Source organism: Fistularia commersonii, chromosome 11 (genome assembly GCF_037954325.1).
Source record: "Fistularia commersonii isolate RoL2024-O1a breed Wild chromosome 11, RoL_Fcom_v1.0, whole genome shotgun sequence".
Lineage (NCBI taxonomy): Eukaryota > Metazoa > Chordata > Actinopteri > Syngnathiformes > Fistulariidae > Fistularia > Fistularia commersonii.
Window position 1 is genome coordinate 2,543,517 of NC_141294.1, and position 21,064 is coordinate 2,564,580.

A 21,064-nucleotide genomic window follows, 5' to 3' on the forward strand; every position below is an offset into this window, starting at 1 on the left:
ATCACTAGGACTCTCGGTGGAAGTGTTTCTGTGTATTTAAAATAATAAAGTGGAACGGACTTTGAGTCGGGCACTGGTTGATGGGAAACTTGATTCTTTTTCAAGTCTTTGATTTGCAGTTGCTAACTAGTTAGCTAGCTAGCTAGCAGATACAGGGATGAGCGAACAAGTTAATACAGATAAGGAATCGCGACTCATGAGTCATTGAAATTACTTTCGAGTTTTGAACAGATCATTCACGACTTGCCCACCTCAAACATGCAGCCAGATTTAGGCCTACAACGCCCTCGGGCAGAAGGGACAGTCCTCTAAGCTCTCAAGCCACTAGGGAGGTCCTTGAACCATCCTTGAGAGACTTTTGGATGTGGCGTAGACCATCTGCTGAGGAGAAGCAGAACTTGGGCTACTGCCGCCCCCAAACCAGTAGGACCTCTCTGTCGGAACCACTCAGCAGCTGCCACTGGGTGCCAGGGTTGCCTCCCTGGACACTTCAGTGACTTCCTATTTCACCAAATGCTACAGCTAACCAAGCTAGCCAGCGGCAATGTAGTGTTCGCAAATAGTTCTGGACTTTACGGTGACGAGGAAGTTCATGTTCGGGGCTATGTCGGTGTGCTCAGGTGGTTTTAGATAAGAACGAATGTGCTTTTGTGTTGCTAGCAGTGAGTTATACTCAGAAGAATACCCCTCCATTTGTTCATGAACCTCGTCATACCGTATGTCGATGGAGTTTCGGAGAAACACCATACAGTACATTGGTACATTTCAAACTCCGCAACACCCTGAGACAAAAAACGGTGCACCCCAAGGTTAAAACACCCGGCCATAACAATGGAACGACCTGTGTCCTTCAGGTGTAGGTGGACAGGGGAGTCCTGCCCCGAAGCGGTGACTCTCCTGTGTTGGGGTATCCATTTGTGCAGAGGTTGTTTGGTCTCTCCAATGTAGACGTCATCACAGTGCAGGTGACAGCAGACTCTTGATTTTATGCCTGGGTGTTTTGTCCTTGGGGGGCAAGAATGCGGTGTATGCTGGTGATGTCTACATTGGAGAGACCAAACAACCTCTGCACAAACGGGCCCAACACAGGAGAGCTGCCACTTCAGGACAGGACTCCGTGGTCCACCTACACCTGAAGGACAAGGGTCATTCCTTTGAAGACAACAATTGAGGCCAGAGAAGACAGATGGGTTGAGAGAGGAGTCAAAGAAGTCATCTTTGTCAAAACTGAAAAAAACATCTCTAAACAGACCTCAGACAAGACCTTTCACAAATGTGTAACGCCGTACTGGTATCAACACCAAGATGGATTTGTACACATGTACCAGGCCCATCTGCACCCTCCAAACAACAAGGAAAGATTTAGCACCAGAACCAGTAGCAGGGAACTTCCACACGGGCCTCAGTTCAACATTTTCACATTCCAGTCCAGGGAATCCCTAAAAGAACGACAAATAGCAATTGCAATGACAACCCCCTCAGACCTCGTTCCTGCCGATCAACTCTTCCCTTTACAGAACAAGCGACCATAACCTGGGCCGGCCCTCAACCCTGGCACTCATATTCAGAAACTCCCCACGGGTCATTAGAACTGAAGGAGCCTCTCGGATGAGCGCTGAAACATCTTCGAATGAAGAAATTGCCACGACAAGAAGATTTCGACAGCAATTCACCACGACCTGGATGACTGTCTCCACAGACGAGAATACCCCTCCTATTAGTATTTCTTTACAATATATAGACTTAATAGAGAGGGTCGAACAATGACAAATTGTATATGTAGGTATGCTGAGCATGCTGTTGGAAACATAATGTGTTTTTCCAGGAAACAAACCATCTGCAACAGCCTTGGATTGTTATTTAAGTTTTAGTAACTCGAGTTTCTCTTGCAACAGGATTAAACAGTCCGATGAAATGATGATCCAAAAGTTTTCACAGATGTTGCCGTCGCCGAACTCAATTCTTTATTACAAGACAGATCGTTTACACATTGGGAGTGTCCAAAACCATAGCAAAGGTCTGAGGTATCCTGTAGTCAAACTATGGGATTTCTAACTTGACAGCCAAGGGGCCTCGCATAATTGGCTTTCGGTGTTTCTAATTTTTCCAATGAAAACCGAGTTAACTAATTTCTCAAACTTTGTCCACTGGAGAAAACTCAATCTTTCATTTAGGGGTGGCTACACCGACATGACTGATGACCTGTGTGTGCTGCCACTCATCTCTGCCAAGGACAAAATTGGATCGGTGTCATTTGCAGCAGAGGAAATTTGGTTGCATTTTTTTTGCCGTTCTTTCTTTCTTTCTTTCTTACTTTCCTACTTTCTTCATGTCAAAGCAGCATAGGCCTATTTCTCTTTTGACATCCCATGTGACCTAGAAGCTGAGGGAGCAATGTAAAGACTCAAATATTGGCTTTTAAGATAAGATGAAATTTTATCGAAATCCTTTCGTCACAGCGGCGCAACGATAGCAATAAATATGCGTATGACTATGTATAAAAGAGACCATTTTTGGTTAATTCTTGGTCATGACAGTCCGGCCTTTGGAATAAAATAGTCTTTGCAATAAACAAACCAGGGAACAACTTGCTGAAGAGCTAATTCGTTCCTTAGAATTTACCCAAAACTATCCCAGCAGCTCTTTTTTTGTCACATCATCCAGTCTACATCACCAAATAGTGCTAAAGTAGTAAAATACTAATCTGAAAATTCTCCATGTGGTCATTTGACACCAAAATAGACCCGCAACTGTTTACTGTATGTTAGGTCTCGCTCCTGAACATAGCTTAACCTCCATAATCGCGGCTGTATTTTTATAGATATATCTTTTCTTCAAGAGAAACATCTATCTCCGCAGAGATGGTCTTCCCTACATCTGTAAGGGCCTTTGACGGGCGTACCGGCATCTTCGTGATTCACTCTACTCGAATATTCAGACACATGTTTTAAGAGCGTAAAAAGAAACCGTAACAACCGATTTATGATAAGACGTTGTGACATTTCCCGTCCCAAAAGCCCTGTAATGTAAGAGCCCAGAGTTGGAGTCCAGTCCATAACATGATGTCAGCGCTACTGTTTAGGATTGAACGCTGCAGCAGCTTCAAAACATCTATTGTTTGAGGTTAGTGGCATATTGCTTGCCAGAGATGCTTTTTCACTTGGGAGGCTCTACACGGGAATTGAACGGTCATCAGCACATAACTCAATCTGAAGTCACAGCTGCATTTGAGACCTCAGCGATCAAGTTACATGGTCAGAATTTTATGTGTTGCATCGGACAGAGCGCCGAATGCTCTTACCGCTAATACGCGGAAAAACGCAAGGATACGTGTTTCCTCTCTGTCTGATAATTCAATAACAAGGAGATGCACTTCAGTTTTAAAAAGCAAGCAAAATGGGATTAAGTCACACTGGAAATGGAAAGCGTTCCTTATTATAAGAGGTTCACGTAATCACCTTATAAAGGACGATTTCTAGAGCGGCTACCAAACTTATAAACTTGGCTGGGAAGGAGACGTTCCAGTAAAGAGAAAACAAACGTGCCTCGGCTTTCAGTTTTATCCGGCCGCGCGTTGAGGATGTGAAAGGCCGGTTTCACTTTTCAAGTGAAACTGAAAAAGCGTCCCGGAGCCAGAACGCGTTGCATTTCAGAAGTAAATGAAGACGAGTTACCAAGAGAGCCAGATGCACCTCTAACTGTGGCTTCTTTTCAAATTATAAAATGTGCATAAACAGCGATATTATATCCTTGAAACATCATGTTTCATCCCGTGTCATCCGGGGTTCTAAACATCTCAGGGGCTTTTTCTCATTTCTCAAAAGATGTGTGAGTTTACAGTTTTGCACTGCTTTGTTTATAGAACGGAGTCCAATAAGCAAATCAGTGCTTCATTGATTCTGTGCCCTTTGCACGAGTTTAGATTAAAAAGACAAATGATAAACACGGAACACATTTACTTTTCCTCCTCATCTGCTCCCCTGGCATCTTTTGTTTATAAGAGAGGAACTCAGATGATTGAGATTTTATGGTAATCTGTGACAAATTAGAGGCCGTATTCTGAACTCTAACCAGTACTGTTTGGGAATTGCGTTAAATATCGGCGTAGCGCTAATCCCGAAACACTTTGAATCCGGGTAAATTTAGCTTCGACTGCGTCGATGCATCGGCGTAGCAGGTTAAATGTTAGATGGAGGTGTGAGAATATTGAATTTTAGTGAATTAATCTTAACACTTCTGCCACAAAATGAGATCGATGGTTATGCATTACAACATAATTATGATTACGGACGCGGATCCAACCGATTACATCAGATTACATCAAAAGCCGAGTGAAGAGATTTGAAATACGCTGAGTATTACCAGGTCAGAAAGAATGAGAGCAAAGAAAAAACAGAACAAGAAATGAGATGAGAGGGAGATTGAAGAGCGAAAACCCAATCATCAACCATCGGTCGACTCGAGACGTCTCCATGTTTGAACCCTGGTTCTTTCTGTGGATTGGAAGTACCTCTTGTCCCCTAATTGATTTGGCCGCAACGCAGCCACAACACTTCCTCCCTGGGATCCACAGGGGCGATTTGTGGATTGTAAAAGCAATGAAAGGAGATACAGACATAAAACTAGCAAGGACTGTTCTGGGCACTTTTCAAAATCGTATCGCAATTCTACGTGTGCAGAGTCGGGCTGCAAAGTTGTAATTTTAATCTTTAATCTGAATACTGCACGTTTTACAAATGTCCAAGATGGCAGGATTATCAGCTGGATTACTTCTGCGAGAAGCTTGTTAAATGAAAGTACAAGGGTAAAAACTTGAAGTGATGCTTGGCCCTTCTGTGATGACCATTACATCTCACTGCACTTCCTCTCACTATAAATGCATTTTATCAGTTCCTTTTTCATACTGGATGTGATGCAAAAAATGGTCCGCTATCATTCACAGTCTTCTTCTTCTTCTTTTCCTTTTCCCTACAGGAGTCGCCACAGTGCATCAACCTCCTCCATCTATTCTTTCTATCTTCTTCTCTCACATCAACTAACTTCATGTCCTCTTTCACTACAACTATAAATCCAGATAAGATAAACTTTATTGATCCCCAGAGGGGAAATTCCTTTATCATAGCAGCCTAACAGTAAAAAAAAATAAAATAAATGAATTTGAATGTAAATATAAATAGGAAGACAGAAGATGGCAAGACATCCACGAATAAATAAACAGCAAATCTTCTCTTTGGTCTTCCTCTAGACCTCCAACTCCAGCATCCATCTACCAATATATTCCCTATCCCTCGTCTGTCCATGACCCAACCATCTCAGACCTTCTCTTCAAAACATCTAACATGTGCCGTTCCTCTGATGGACTCCTTCCTGATCCTCTCCATCCTGGTTGCTCCCAAAGAGAACCTCCACATCTTCATCTCCGCGATCTCCAGCTCTGCTTCCTGTCTTTTCGTCCCGTCACAGTTTCTAGTCCACACAGCATCGCTGGTCTCACCACTGTCTTGTACACCTTTCCTTTCACTCTGCTTGGTTATTCTTGAAAAAACAGCCGCTCAAAATAAAATAAACACGAATAAATAAATGTATCGATAAATCTACAAACCAATACATTTAATTGTGGCAAATGTCCCTATTTTTTTCCATCGGTCCGGGGACCTCGTGTCGCGTGTGGCAGATCCCGAAGAGTCAACATATTCCAAAAGAGAATTATAATAAAACATGCTAAAGACACAACATTGCATGTCTTCATATTTCTTGAAATCTCTTGACTGCAAAGTCCAAAAGTTAAAATATAAGATTTTCTCACATTTCAATTAAAGCCATTTCCTCATTTCCATTTCTTCTTTAGTTATAATATATAATTGCTATACATTCATGCCCTATGATAAATAATTGATGCAACGCATCTGTTACGGATGAATAAAGACGAACATAGATAGATTTTCCAGCTAATTTGAATCAAGCCCATGCATGCAATATGACTCATTTAGCCTCGTATCGCAGCTCACTTCCGCTCTACAGAGTGACAAGTGACTAACACACACTTCACTCATGCCGGGGTTTATGAAAGAAATCAAGTCTCAAAAATCGAGGTGATACTACCACAACGAAAGGGAGGGTGTGTCCTCGACGTTATTTCTTCCTTGTTTGGTTTGTTAGGATTTAACTCTTAGCTAAGTCCGACATGGAATGCATCGTGTGTGAGTTATCCATTCAACGCCTCATGAATAAAGAAATAAAAAAAAAAGATTTAAATGACTGAAATTCCCCTAAAAATCCCTGTGCTGGTCCTCCGTGTCCAGAGAGGACAAAGACTTCTCACATGTGAGTCTATCGTGATAGCGACAGAAGGGATTCCTAGAAAAGGGTGAAAGAAGAGATATTGTTTTTTTTTTGTGGAGCGGTTACGTAACAACACTGTCAAGCTGTGAGTTAAACGCTACGACCAATTCCGAAATCCAGCATCGTAGTCCGTCAAACGTTGTCGGGGGAGTCCTGCTTTTGAGTTCTGCGAGCTAAAGCCGTTCCCCTCGTCCGAGACCGAATATATCTCGGCCGGGTGACGTTCAGCGCCCGATTAATGACCGCGGCTTCAGTGCGATAATCTACCTCCGAACAAAACCGATGTTCTTTTCTCAGCCGCGGAGGAAAGAGGCTGCGTACGTTGGAGTTTTGAACCGTGGGTGTCGACGATTGAGTAACAAATAACTGACGTGTCAAATCAATGCAGTCGCAGGAGAAGCCGATTCCCTCACGCAGGGTTTTGTGCCGATTTCAAACATCTCATGTTTTAGCTACTTTGTTGATATAAACAGTTGGCATTAGTCGGGGTGTGGAAGTCAAGCGCCTAAATTACAGAGACGGACACGAAAATTACCGCTGATACATCAAAACACGTGTATACACGTGTAATTACAATACAGACACCTACATGTAGGTGTAATTTAAGAGCACGGCGTTACTGTCTGCTCCTAAAAACAAAACAGATGGCAAAGTTTTATTTTCAAAACATAATTAATTGACAGCGATAACGCACTATATTGACGGTATATTGACAAGGGAGCGTGCAGGTCAACACACACTTTACAGATAAGAGCTGACAATGTAATAACAAGGTCTACTCAGCCACAATGCACTTTATCTTATTGACTGAATCACTTAACATCTCACCCACTCACCGTTCCTCTGTTCATTGTTGCATGGCTTTACTTATACTTGATATCTTGGGATCATTTTATATATTTTTTTTGCGGTGAACTTTTGCGGTGGGAGTGGTCAGAGCCCGCGGACGATGCTCCTCCTATCCCACACTCGCACGGCGTTGTTTAGGGGCGCAACACTCGTGCTCCGGGTGGGTGAGCCGTTCTTAAAAGCTCTCCACGACCGACTCCTCTGCAGCTTCTTCACTTCCCATTTCCACTTCCACGGGGCGACTCAACTCCCACTGCATGTCAAGGTAAGAAAGCGACGCTTCTCCCTCTCTAGACATTCACCTGCCCGTACAAGCGAAACTTGATTTCACCGCCGTACCTTTGCTTAATTGCTCGAGGGGATTAACGCGTTTGTGTGATCTAATCTGTCGAAGGGCGCGCTTATGTAATCCTTACCCTGCCGAAGAAGACAAGCCCCTGCCAGCTGGGGCAACAACGTGTTTAAATACATGATGAGTTATTTGACTCCTACCCCCACTTGGCTGACAGGATTAGACACATTTTTGGAATGGCTGGCTACATCCTTCTCGGCGATGCACGGGTTTGGAGACTCGCAGAATGACGAGATCGCTCCTTGAACTTCCTTGAATGACTAATTCGAAAGTTGTCAGTCGGTAGCGTTCGGCGAAAAAAGGGAAAGATAAACATCTTGCAGACAGGTGTTACATTCTTTACATTGAATCTCATCGGACCTAAATTCAATACATCATCAGAACTTTTCTTCTGCAGATGCGCTTTTGGAGTCAACGGTTTGAAAATCTTCATATCGTGCACTTGATTGTACCGATTCAGGTTTATGGAGGGGAGAGAAAAAAAAAAAAAAAAAAAAAAAAAAAAACATTAGAAGAAGGATCGCTGTCGAATCGCCTGGCTGCAGACGAAACTGACAGCCCCTGAAAGCGATCTATAAAAAAAAAATAAAAAAAATAAAAAATGGTAACTTGATTTGGAAGCCTTGGATACGTCTCTTGCCAGCGGGATTACTCTTTCACTGATGTCGGGGCCTCGACGACACACCAGGCATCCACTTAAGCCGGGGATCAGTTAGCTCATTTTACCCCATGCTTTCAGAGGTTTTCTTTCCTCTAACGATTGGAAAAGAATCACGTCTTCCTATACATTATGCAAACGACCGAATTCGTTATCGTCTTGCGTTCCCGACTTCATTTATCCGCAAAATCTTTTTTGTCATCGTGTTAAAAAGAATAATTTGCTTTGAGGATATGCAGGTCATGGGGGTTTCAGATGAGATGAGAGGAAAAAGCCAAATACTGGATATCACACTGGATCTTTATGGTTGCTGGTGAAAACTTTAAATAAATGAATTAAAAGCCCCAAGTATGTTTGAAACAATAAAATAAGATTTAAAAAAAAAAAAAAAACCTCCGTCTGATATGACTCTTGTGACGAGGTTGAGCGCAACTGGATAATAATCGTAGGAGCGAACAAGTTTGTAATTACAATGTTGTGACCATTTATTAGCTATCATTACTGTAAATATGGTGCTGGAAGGGTTATTTTCTTCAAATATTTTTCACTGTTTTTTCTTTCTTTTATTATGTCTTTAAATACCTGACTCCAAAAGACAGCACCCGTGTTGTGACATAATTTTTTTTTTTTTTTGCATTTAAAAATAGCTTATATTTGTGCACAGTTTCAAGTGATAAAACCGCAGGAAATGCTATCACGCATAAATGAGTTTTGAATTGCAATCAAGAACAACGTGAAGACAAAAGTGTGGAAAATTCGAATCAGAAGGGAAAAATGCAGAAATAAAGAGTGGCAGCGAAACACTGGCTAAATGAGGCGGATAACATAAATAGATCTGATGAAGCAATAAAAAAGAAACACTTGCAAATAAGAAACATCTTCACCTCAAAGTTTTAGCACATTTTTTCTCATCTGTTCAGCTGGCAGCAAACAACGCTCACGCAAGAACAACACCCGAATTTTTCATTTGCTTCTCATACTAGTGAAGTGTCTTACCTAAAATATATATCTGTGAATAGCTATGTAGCTATTACATTACATGATATAACATAATTAACAAGCGAAGCATTTGAGAGTTTATATTATTATATTGTTGTCGATGAAAAAAGTTACGTGATAAAACTTTTGCAAATTTGCTGATCAAAAATATGACGGGTTGATTTTGTTTCCATTTTAAACTAATAGCACGCGTTATTACTGCTCATGGCTAAAATTCGCATTTCGACCCTTTGAGCAGGGAAACACACATTTTTCCCTTTTTCCTTTTCTCGCCAACAGGAAATCGCTTCCAAGCAACAAATGGGCTACAAGTGTCGCATCGCAGCAGTGCTGCTTCTCCTTTTGGCTAGCATCGCTGCGCTCATTTCAGTCAACATCATCCAGGACACCTGGAAGACTGTGACGTACAGCTCTGAGGTGATCATGCAAAAACAGCTAGTGGACAACCGCTTTCTTGCTACAGCCTTATAATGCAGTGAATATAAAAACGTTGCTGAAAGAAAGGGAAACACAGGCTGGTATACAAATTCACACACAATTCAGAACAGTAAAACCCTGTTGTGAAAATAATGCTGTATCCAGATGTTGGGGTCAGGAAATGAACACTCTCAGTCCCATATGGGGTGTTTTTGGAGGACTTGCAGCACAGAGTAATTCTGTCTTGTGGTTTTCAGCTCTCTGACCGATCAATAAAACAATAAAAGGATTTATGTCCAATACCTTGACAGGGAGCTAGAAAAAGAAAAAAAAAAAAAACCCACATATATCCGCTGCCCAGTTAGGGATGGAGCTGGATCAATAAAGGCGACCGGATAGAGATTTGAAAACAATCTGCACAGCAAAAGTGCTCCAAAAAAAAAGAGAATTTATTCTACATATAGTACAAAAAAACGTATTCTCCCATGACGTTTTCGAGCGTCTGAATACGTTTCATTTAAAAAATATATGATTTTTTTTGGTCTACATGTAGAATACATTCTCTATATTTTTGCAGCACGTTTCGTGTGCAGATTTTTTTTCAAACCTCTATTCAATACCTCGACAAAACCGCCATCGATGACACCGTGTGACATTTGAAGCTATATAACGTCATTCATTTGTCTTTTGCTCTCTGCAGTTTGGCATCGTGATCGATTCAGGCTCGTCCAGGTCCAACGTGTATCTGTACACGTGGCCAGGTGAGAAGGAGAATGAGACCGGAGTGGTCACTGAGATATACAACTGCAGAGTAAATGGTGAGTGTTTCTTCTGATACGCTGCAACAATTATAGCTAAGATAATCTAATTGAGTAAATTAATAAAGTTGGGAAACTCAAAGACTTTTGAGATTTAAGATAAGAGTTATTGATCCCCATATGGGAAATTCCTTTGTCACGGCAGCGTAACATGTCAAAAAAAAAAAGGAAATAAATATGAATATAAATATGAGTATGAATATAAATAGAAAGGCAGAAGATAGGATATAGCAAGACAAAAAAAATAATCTACGAATAAATAGACAGCAGATATGTAGACAACAACAACAACATCAGGGATGACAATGGGCAACATCAAGGAACAGTTAAGGTGAAAAAACACAACTAGAACTGAACAACATTATAAATAGAGTGATAAAAACAAATAGCAATGAATTGAAATAAATAAAAATAGGCAGGGTGTGTGCGGTCTGGGACAAACAAGGGGGGACAGCAGAGTTAGGACATAACCTGAGTGGGTGAGGTGGTGAGATGGTGGAATTGTGGAAACGGCACAGACGCACCTCAAGCCGGTCAGAGTCGTGTATCGTTGTCCAGTCTGATGGCCGTGGGCACGAAGGAGCGTCCGAAGCGTTCGGTTCTGCGCCGTCGGGATGAAACGTCACAGCTTTTCGTGCAGGAGGTGGGAAGGTTTGTCCAGGATAGCGCCTGGTTTGTCCTTCACCCTCCCCAATGGCACCTCATCAAGATGCTCCTGGTTCAGTCCCACCATCGGGTGGGCTTTCCTTGAGCCTGTTGACCTCGCCGGACCTGGCGCCGCCCCACCAGCGAGCTATACCGAAAAGGAGTGTGCTGGCTACCATAGACGCCAAAAAACTGGTCTGGCCCTTTCGGTGTCATATAGCAAGTCCCGCGGCTGTTACTCACGGATGCGTATCCGGGCCGCAGCCGATAATCTGACTTGACCTTCTGCAGGTGGACCGATTTCGGAAATGAAAGGGGACCGATCGAGAGATCCCGAATCGTGGAACGCTTTCCAAAATTGTATCGCCAACGTCACCCAACTCATCCCTGTGGAGAAACATAAAACGACGCTTCTGTTTCTCGGAGCGACAGCCGGAATGAGACTCTTACGGTAAGAAAACAAGTTTTCTTGGAGGTACACGGACACCCTTTTACTTAGATTCAGTAGAATCGGAGAGACAGGCTGCGCCACGTGTTGCAGAAACGGTGCTTCCCAAAACACAAAGGTGGAAGCCCCTGGTTGAACTCGACGACACTGGATTAGTAGCAGATGTTGAAAAGAGAGAAACTTTTCAAGATTCTTAATTTTGTTGCGCAATGGCACTTTGCAGATGGCACGCAATGGTTGCGCAATAGCACGTTTTCATCTTTTCCTTTTGATTTAGCTATTAGGAAGTGATTTCTAGTTTACATTCTGGGGGAATTATTTGGATGTTTTGTCTAATTGTACGTCTGTTTTCTTTGATTCAAGAATGACGGATGAGAAGAGAGCCTTTGAGATTATGGCAAATCTCAGCGAGTATCTGAGCTCTCTTCCCTTTGCTTTCCAAAATGCATCGATTATTTCAGGTCAGGAAGAAGGACTTTATGGTTGGATTACCGTCAACTATCTCAATGGAAATTTTCTGGAGGTAACATTCTTTCGTTTATGAAATATCTAGCCTGCACTGTGATCCATCTCTTTCGTAATAAATTCTTCTTCTTAGTGTTTTGATTCGAACAACGCGACGGGCTATTTGTCTGTCGATGGCAATAAAATGCACACACTAACATTCTGCAACTAAGCACCGTCATTACTTTAGTTTAGTGCATGTTAGTACACTTACATTTGCTCATTACATCTAAGCACAAAGTGCGGCTGCTTCAACAGGCACACCTTTAATTCTGCACGCAGTTGCTAACAAGCCAGCTGGTTTGGACCATCATTTCGTCTTTTATCGCTGGAGCTCCCAAGATGGAGCGCTGGGAACCATATGGCTGGGATTTGTGATGTAAAGCTCATCCATGCTGTATTCATAGAAAGATCTATTTGTTGATTGAGAGAGCCCACGCAACGGATACGTCTTTGTGTTTTTGGGTAAAAAAAAAACAAATATATAGAGAATGTATTTACTTTGGAGAACTTTTACCAGAACTATATTGTCTGGGCTAAAGAAACGATTCCTTTCCGAATCACTTTGTGCTCCAAAAGTCCAGTAGTCCAGGTTCCAGATACCTGAATATGTTCCATTGCTGCTAAATATTTAAAAAGTCATATATTACCTGCTTTTGGGTTGGGGGAGCGGTAGCTAGGTGGCTCTAGATTCCACTATTAAAGAGTCCATTTACAAAAAATGTTTCCCTCCCGGGCACAAAGGATGTCTTGACGATCGTGGATACGATACAACACTTTCCCTTGCTCACTTAGTTTGTCATAATAATGATAATATTAATCAATTCCCGGCAGGAAATCTCACAATGCATTATACGGGAAATATGTGGTAACGCATCTAAAGCGTGTAAATAAAACATCAATGAGTCTGAGGGACCAAAGCGGTGCATTAACTGACACGTAATGCTAAGTGCTAATGCTAATGCTAGGAGGATGATTCTGGAAAAAATAATTCAGGGTAATGCTAAGTTAACCATCCAACTAAAAAAATTAGAAATTAGAAAAAAAAAAAAAAAGAAAACAGGTCCTTCATTTACTTTACAAATGAGCTCATCATTAGGACTGAATCCTCTTTTTTTTTCTTGATTTCTTGATGATTCTGGAAAAAAAATAATTCAGGGTAATGCTAAGTTAACCATCCAAATGAAAAAATAGAAATTAAGAGAAATAAAAAAGAAAACAGGTCCTTGATTTACTTTACAAACAAGCTCATCATTTGGACTGAATCCTTTTTTTTCTTGATTTCTTGATGACTCTGGAAAAAAAAAATAATTCAGGGTAATGGCAAGTTAACCATCCGACTGAAAAAATAGAGATTAAGAAAAAAAAAAGAAAACAGGCCCTTGTTTTACTCAACAAACAAGCTCATCATTTGGACTGAGTCCTCTTTTTGTTTTTCCTTTTTCATTTGCAGAAAAACCTGTTAAATGCCTATGTGCGGCCAAACGGGGCAAAGACAGTGGGCTCCATGGACCTTGGCGGCGCTTCCACACAGATTGCCTTTGCAATTCAGGGCGATAACAAGGGGCCCGACTACATGCCCATCAAACTGTACGGCTACGACTACAACGTTTACACTCACAGTTTCCTCTGCTATGGCAAGAATGAAGCCGAGAAGATGATTCTGGACAAAATAATTCAGGTAATGGTCGGGTGTGGATCCCAATATCCCCAATACCCTTGGGGGTCTGTATGTTTCAGTGCAAATTTCGCGGCGATGCATAGATAGAAATCCAAAACAGACGGCTATTAGGGAACTGATCAGGGAACATGGCTACTCTTGAGCCACTAACGGGCAATGTGAGACCAGTCAGGGATGCATTATATAATTAAGAATATTGATCGCGCCGCTATCATGCTACTCCAGCAGAAATGCTTCAAGTAGTGTAAAGCTAAGCCTTAAAACTTGTAGTAATAGTAAACCAAGGAGAAAAGATGAAATGTACGAACAGCATTATTCGATCCTCAAGAGTGTTTCTGTTGATGCATAAGACTAAAACTGAAATACAATGCCGTCCAAATTGGTTTGTCAACCGCCCCGCATCTCTTGCCGCCTCCTTTTCGAAGTATTTTCTTTTTCCCGATTTAGCTGGGTGAATCTTCCGGCTCATCCACCGTCAGCAACCCCTGCTACCCGGATGGGTTCAACATCACCGTTGAGGCTTCGTCCATTTACGACACGGAGTGTACGACAAAGCCCAAGAACTACGACCCCGATGAGAAATTCCTCATGGTGGGAAACGCGGATTTGGAAAAATGCAGGAACATCGTGAAATCCGTATTCGATTTCAAGACTTGCTCCTCAGACCGGTGTTCCTTCAACGGAGTAGAGCAACCGCCGGTTACTGGAGATTTCATGGTGATGCAGACACAGCAACGATGCTACACCTCCGAAACCGCTAACAATGCTAACGCGGTATGTTTCTCTTGTCCTGTCAGGCTTATGCGGGATTCTTCTACACGGCGAGGGCTCTGCTGATAAACCAAACATCGGAACTGGATGAATACAACGCCTCGGTCGCCACGTTATGCAACACACATTGGAAAGTGGTAAGATTCTTAAATGTATGGCATCCAAAGGGTTTTTGCCTGCCTACGCTAAAGATACTCCAAAAGACAATCTGGGGAAAAGTCTGGGAGAGTCAGGTGACAAATGCGAGAGGAAAGTAATTAAACATAGCTCATCGTTATCTCTTGCTTAAGGCCTGGAAAGATTATTTTTAAACCCTAAATTCTGATATACATGAATTGTTTCTTTCAGCTGAGAGCAGAGAAATATTGGATCTCTGACAAATACCTCAAGAGTTATTGCTACGCATCTCAGTACATCTTTACATTACTAGCAGATGGATATAAGTTTGACGACGACACCTGGAGAAACATCTACTTTGAAAAAGAGGTGGGTGAATCAACCAAACATAGTGTATAGTTGAATTCTATGACATAAAAACATGCACGCACATATATAGTATTTTCTGGACTATAGAGCGCACCTGACTATAAGCCGCACCGGCGAAAAATAACAAAATAAATATATGTGTACATATGCTGCATTGTAAAATGAGATATTAGATACGCAAACATTTTTTAAAAACTTTAAATTAAATATATACCGGTATCATCCGCATTTACGTACTGGAAATGCTTTATTTTTGAACAGTCCCCCCACAACGACTGACAATTAACACAATATAAATAAAATAAGTAACATGGAAAAGTCCATCCGTTTTTCAAGCCACACTTTTCCACTTTTGCCTCAGAATTTCAGGGTAATTTCATTAATTTCGTAGGACCAAAAATATACATAAATTAGCCGCATCGTTGTTTAAGCCGTGTTAAAAAAAGTAGCAGCTTATAGTCCTGAAATTTAGATACATTTTCATCTTAACAAAAGGGCAAAAAAAAACCAGCTCCTCGCCGGAATATCGCGTTCGCTGCAATAAAGCAGTCGTGTCGAGACCACACACAGGACTGTTCCTCCTCATAGATGCCCCAAGGATATGGAAGATGTTTTTTTTTCCATTTTCTGTTTTTACAATGGTGTTCCTTCAGCGGAGGGGGATTCCTACACCCTGCCTCCAATGAGTCATGAAGATAGCTTGTCTTTTACGGCCGTATTTTCCGCCATAACGTCACACTAGCCTTTACAATTGATCACAAAGACATTCCTCAACGTGCAGCAATGCCCCTGCTTTTTGATCCCGGCGACAGAAGTATTATTGTTTCCAGCGTGATGTTTTGGGCGCTTCTCGACGTCTGGAGGTCTCCCGGTTGATTGATCCTCCTAAAGAGCAGCTCCGAAGCAAACACATTTAAATTCTTTACAGAAATGCTACTTGGAGATAATGAATCATCGCTCCTTTGGAACTTCATGGCCCAAGGCTTGGAACAAGCTGAACCGCCCAAGTGTTGACATTGCAGACTCTCGTCGCATGCTGTAGAAGTGACGACGTGGAAAAAGAAGCACGTTTACAGTTAACCGTTGTTTCTTCCCTTTCCAGATAAAGAAAACCAGCATAGGCTGGAGTTTGGGCTACATGCTGAGCATGTCCAACATGATCCCGTCTGAGGTGAAGCAGGTTCCTCCGTTGACCAACCCCGTGTTTGCCGGCCTCATCTTTCTATTTTCGGCTTTGACTATCGTGACCGCTGTCTTCGTTTTCATCATCCTGGTCCGCGCCTGCTTCTGACCGGAAGGTCTAGCGGAGAGAAATTCGATTTCCTTTCAAATTGTTTCAAATTGCGCGTGAGTCGTCGGAGAGCCAGATGGTCGACTCGTTCTGAAACCGCTTCAGCAGCATTATCGAGACTTTTTCTTTTTTTTTTTTTTTTTTGTTCCCCACCCATAACGTTCAAAAAGGTGGGAACAGTAGGAAATTCACTTTTTAATCCCGGGAATTGCTCAATCATGCAGCTGCAGGAGTTAAAAGTCCCCCCCAAAAAAAAAGAAAATGCAACTTTTGTTTTAAATCTTAATTCTTTGGCATGTGTGTGAGATGTTCACCATTCAAACACCTGTGAGGTCGACTTAACCTGGGTCAAACTACTGGAGCAACTAACCAGTTGTCACGCATGCACCAGGAATCACAGAATAAACTTGAGACTTAACAGGTGTGGCAGTCCGAAATATTTGACAATTTATTTCACTTTTTACTCTATTTTATTTTTTCAAAAGTAATTTATTTTTTTAAACACTTGTCTTTGATTTGCTGGACAATACGTGGCTTAAATAATTATTTATTTGTATCATATTTTTATTTTTTTATTTTTTTTTACAGTTGCCGATATTTGTTTTTGTGTCTGTTTTAATCTTGTTCACTTATAAATATCATATTTTTTACCTTTTTAACTCTGTCGAATGACAATATGTTGTAATATGAAATAATCCTTCATTAATATGCACTAAATGAATCTATATCATATCCTTTTTCTTCCATAAAATTAGTAATATAATATATACATATATATAATGTGTAGCAAGTATATAAATATAAATATGTAGCTCCTTGGCATTAACTCTGTTATGTCTTATTTTTAAGAAAGCAACACATTTTTTAATTATACGTTAGAGAATTATGGTCTTTTAGTATCCAGTTATACGATATTGAGAAAAGCCATTATGCTTTTATTTTACGTTTACTTATAATAAGTATTGACTTAAGATCAACCATCAATGAATGATTAATGATGTATGTCTGAGGTGTTCAGTCAGCGGCGGTGAATTAAAATGTGGGATCTATAAAGATTTTATTTTCTTTCAAATTTAAAAAGATTTCTTCAAGTTTTGCTTTCAAATGTTTTAATAAATACATACGGGAAACAAAAATCACCTTTGATTTGTGAAGTAAAAAAAAAAAAGACGGGACTGTAAAACACACACACACACACACACACACACACCCAGCTGTCCAAACCATTTGATAGCAGCGCCCTCTAACGGAAGTGAGTTGAACATGCAGAGCATTCAGAAGATCATGGGACTTGTTTGAAACGTCTTTTGTTTTTGTTTTTTTATTGAAAGATTTGTCTATAAAGAAAAAAAAAAACAAAACCAAAAAGAGACATTTGAAACTACAGCAATATCCACTGGTTCTACAGACACTCTCAGAATCACAATTCGAAACACATGGATGGCATGTGACCAAGCAAATAAAAAAATAGCATCATCAAAGTTATTTCTGTTGCATCTTCTTTTACACACCTGTACAAAAAAGATCTCATAAATATTTCTTTTGTTTTTGCTCTCTCTCTCTCTCGCGCTCTCGCTCTCTTTCAATAATTTATTTTCCAATAGAGGCTTACATCTACTTGATTTTGGTTAAACCATGCTTTTCCTATATTTCCGCTTCCTTTCACTGGTGTGGGGTCGGGTAGGGGGGCGCTAGTGTCGTCTCGTTCTTCCCTCTCGCTAAATGCACTCCTGCAGAGCACAAATCATGCAGCTTATTGTGATTGTTTTGTGTTTTTCAAGTCATCAACCAGCAACACGACTGCTTTCACTGGAAAGGAGGCACAAGACTTGCGCGATTTTTTTTTTTTTTTTTTTTTTTTTTTTTTGGCGCCTTCGTGTCATTTTTATAAAAGTACACAGAAATGGTGTATTTATTTTATTTTTTTTTTTCCCCGTTCTTTTTTTTTTTTTTTTTTTTTTTTCTTTCTAGGCTTAAAAACAGTCAGTCGCTGTAACTGCTATCGTTCCCGGAGGATTCAAACTCTTCAACGCCCGCCCAACACGAGACAGCCTCAATCACCAGTACTGAAAAGTATTTTAGCAGCTCACACGTCATAATTGATTCTCAGACAAACAAACAGACAACTCGAGAAAACGAACCCAAAAAAGTTAAAAACAAATATAACGACCTCTCAGGATAATATACATAAGCTTAAATGATTTTGTTCAACAGAAATGCCCTTTCCTCTTTAAGAGACCATCGCCCTGCTCACATTTTGAATGGCTTATGTTTGGCAAGACAGTGATGTAAAAACAGTATGTTGAGAAATGACACATTTCAAAACAACATGATTTAAGGTATTTTGGAGTTACTGCATTACACTGTGGACATTCAAGCGTACACAATATTCCACAGGGTATATTGGTTTTCAAACGTCCTCCCCACAAAAAATCACACGCCTTATTCTGGAGGATCTCCTCCGTTATTGTTCTAGTCTGGTTTGCCCTCCGTGCCGAAGGCCGGACATTCTTCGGATGTTACAGCGCTTGTTTGGATCGTTCCTGCGTTTTGTTCGAAAAAGACACACGGAGCGATTGTTTTTTTTTTCCAGTTGGGGGGGGGGGTGTTATCGGTCGCCGTGGAAACGACCTCCCCGTCCGAGACAGCACATCGAGCGACAGAAGATTTCAGTTTCAGTGGTGATGAAATTAAAAATAAAAAAAAAAAGGACAGGATATAAGGAAGATCTCTTCACTACCTAGTTTCTTCATCTTTGGTATAAAATATGCCACCTGTAGGCTGCGTTTGTTCAACATTTAAGAAAGACTTTGTCAACAGTTTTACTAAAACTATTGCTTTTGCACATTTAAAAAAATCCTAGCGTTTCTTTTCCACTTTTTTTTTTTTTTGTCAAAGACAGAAATGTTCCTTTTTGTTTTTGTTTTTTTTTAAACTTTCTCCTTTTTTTTTTTTTTTTTTTTTTGCGGTGACACAAGCAAAGCCAGGCGAAGCAAAACTTGCTGGAAAAAATAAAAAACGACGGCAGGTAAGAAAGAACGCATATGAATGCTGTGGAGGAAAAACAAACAAAACAAACAAACAAAACAAATCTGTGATAAAAATTTTAAAACATGTTTTTTTGAGGAAGCTGTGGATTGACCCTTTCCACATGTCAAAAAGATTTTTTTTTTTTTCCCAACAAATCAAAATTCAGCTGCACTGCACCACATAATTTACAATCATTTTAATACAAATACAACCTTACGATTTTTTTTTTCTTCTTCTTCTTCTTCTTCTTCTTTTTAAATCCTGTACAGATAGCTTTTAGATTTAATCTCCGACGCTCTCAGACCTTTTCGAATCACTCGGCCATTCAGTCCTTTTTAATAAATTCAACACCATGGAAACTGTTTCCCGGAGGTTCGGGAAAATTAAGGCAACAAAGATTTACGAAAACATTGATATTCTAGAAAACTACTCAAATCATAAAAAGGATGAAAATGATGTTGCTTAATATCAAAGGAAGACAATCTGTCTGTGTTCTAGACTTTGCTTCCTTACTTTTGAATAGAAAAGTCTGAAAATCTACCTGGACATTCAAATGTTCCTGTGTCTGTACATCTTGTTGGTTGGAATAAAGACTTCAGTCGATGTCGCTTCTTTCTCCGTTGGAAGCAAAGTCCAGTCTGACGGCGAGAAATAATAAACTCAAAGATGCAGGCTGCATTAGGTTTCATTGTTTTCAAGTTCAGCAAAACACCATTCCTTTGTCTTGGTTCAACCGGGTAAAAAGTATAATCGATTGTTTTTTCTTTTTTCTCCCCTCTTCATTTGATGGCCAGCAGAAAAAAAATTTCCCGACTCGGCGTTGTCCACGTCACCCGAATTTGTTCCCGTTCCACAAAAAAAAAAAAAAAATTCTCTCTTCGTCCCGAGCCACAGTGCAGTCTTTCTAAATGCAGCAATGATTCTTACCCATCTTGTTATCTGAGGGAGAGACATACAACAAATCAGTCAAGCCAGGAAGCGGAGAAGACACGGGCGTGTTACGGGCTACCTCGGGCCGCGACGCAAAGTCTTTATTCGACCGAAAAAAAAACCTACTTCGAGCTTCGCTTATAAAATACAAGCCGTTTCTGTGAAAAGTCAGAATCGTTCCTTCCTTGAGAGTTTGTCAGAGCGGCGGGCCAGACAGTTATGATACACCCTTGAGTTATAATACAGATGCTCTGCAGAGACGGCGCTGAGAAGGGCCTGTCTGGAAGTTCACCATTTACAATCGTCCCTTATCGTCCGTCGAAAAACATCTACCGGGAGAGTTTTGTAGAGTCGGCGTTCATACGTGGCATTGCGTTGTAAAAGAAACAGCCCCAGGTAGATTCACAATTATTATATTCTTTTCAAAGTCCCTCATCTGTTATGATTTGAACTTAAGGTTGTAAAGAAGAGGATTTAATTTTCCGCATTATTTTTGCTGCATTTTGTTCTCGCTCAACTACGTGCGTCTCCTCTATGTTACCGAAACTTTTTTGTGCTGCGTTCGGTGCATTCGGCAATAGATGCCATCGACTTGCTGACATGATGCTTAATCAAAGGGGAAATGTGTTCTGAGGGAAGAAAACTGGTAGTTTCAACAAGACTTCTCAGGGGCTCTGTGGTAAAAAGACTCTGATGCATGAAATTAATAGATTTACTATGTGAGTGGCTTGATTTTCTAATTTCCTCGTCTACCTCAAAGACTCGCTGTACACGCTTACTGTATTTATTACGGTCGTACTTGCCAGAGACCAATTTATAGTCATCATGTGTTTATGTGCAGCC

The 21,064-nt window shown here is 40.8% G+C and overlaps 2 protein-coding genes across 5 annotated transcripts in view; one reads left to right on the forward strand and one right to left on the reverse strand.

The window, feature by feature from the left end:
* Window positions 1–9,353: 9,353 nt before the first annotated feature.
* Window positions 9,354–17,397, forward strand: entpd3 (ectonucleoside triphosphate diphosphohydrolase 3). The gene is made up of 9 exons (XM_086156056.1): window positions 9,354–9,617; window positions 10,318–10,435; window positions 11,372–11,531; window positions 11,892–12,051; window positions 13,486–13,713; window positions 14,161–14,430; window positions 14,511–14,621; window positions 14,833–14,970; window positions 16,073–17,397. The coding sequence occupies exons 1-9, from the start codon at window positions 9,501–9,503 to the stop codon at window positions 16,259–16,261; spliced, it is 1,491 nt and encodes a 496-aa protein (XP_086012182.1). The 5' UTR covers window positions 9,354–9,500; the 3' UTR covers window positions 16,262–17,397.
* A 158-nt stretch (window positions 17,398–17,555) lies between these two features.
* The window catches only part of LOC147229202 (RNA-binding motif, single-stranded-interacting protein 3-like), a 141,456-nt gene continuing 137,947 nt past the window's right edge, over window positions 17,556–21,064 (reverse strand). For 2 of the 4 annotated variants that reach the window (XM_086156061.1, XM_086156057.1), the window contains one exon: window positions 17,556–19,929. In XM_086156061.1, coding sequence (XP_086012187.1) covers window positions 19,887–19,929 — 43 coding nt within the window. In that variant the 3' untranslated portion in view covers window positions 17,556–19,886. Of the gene's footprint in view, window positions 20,231–21,064 lie in introns of all 4 variants that reach the window. The other 2 variants (XM_086156062.1, XM_086156058.1) reach the window with 1 other exon arrangement.

What these genes read in the sequence shown, in the direction of transcription:
- entpd3 (XM_086156056.1), top strand. Translation starts at nt 9,501, where the DNA reads ATGGGCTACAAGTGTCGCATCGCAGCAGTGCTGCTTCTCCTTTTGGCT. An exon ending in TTCTGGACAAAATAATTCAG is followed by an intron (nt 13,714 to 14,160) that starts GTAATGGTCGGG and finishes TTCCCGATTTAG; the next exon opens with CTGGGTGAATCTTCCGGCTC. An exon ending in CGGTTACTGGAGATTTCATG is followed by an intron (nt 14,431 to 14,510) that starts GTGATGCAGACA and finishes TTGTCCTGTCAG; the next exon opens with GCTTATGCGGGATTCTTCTA.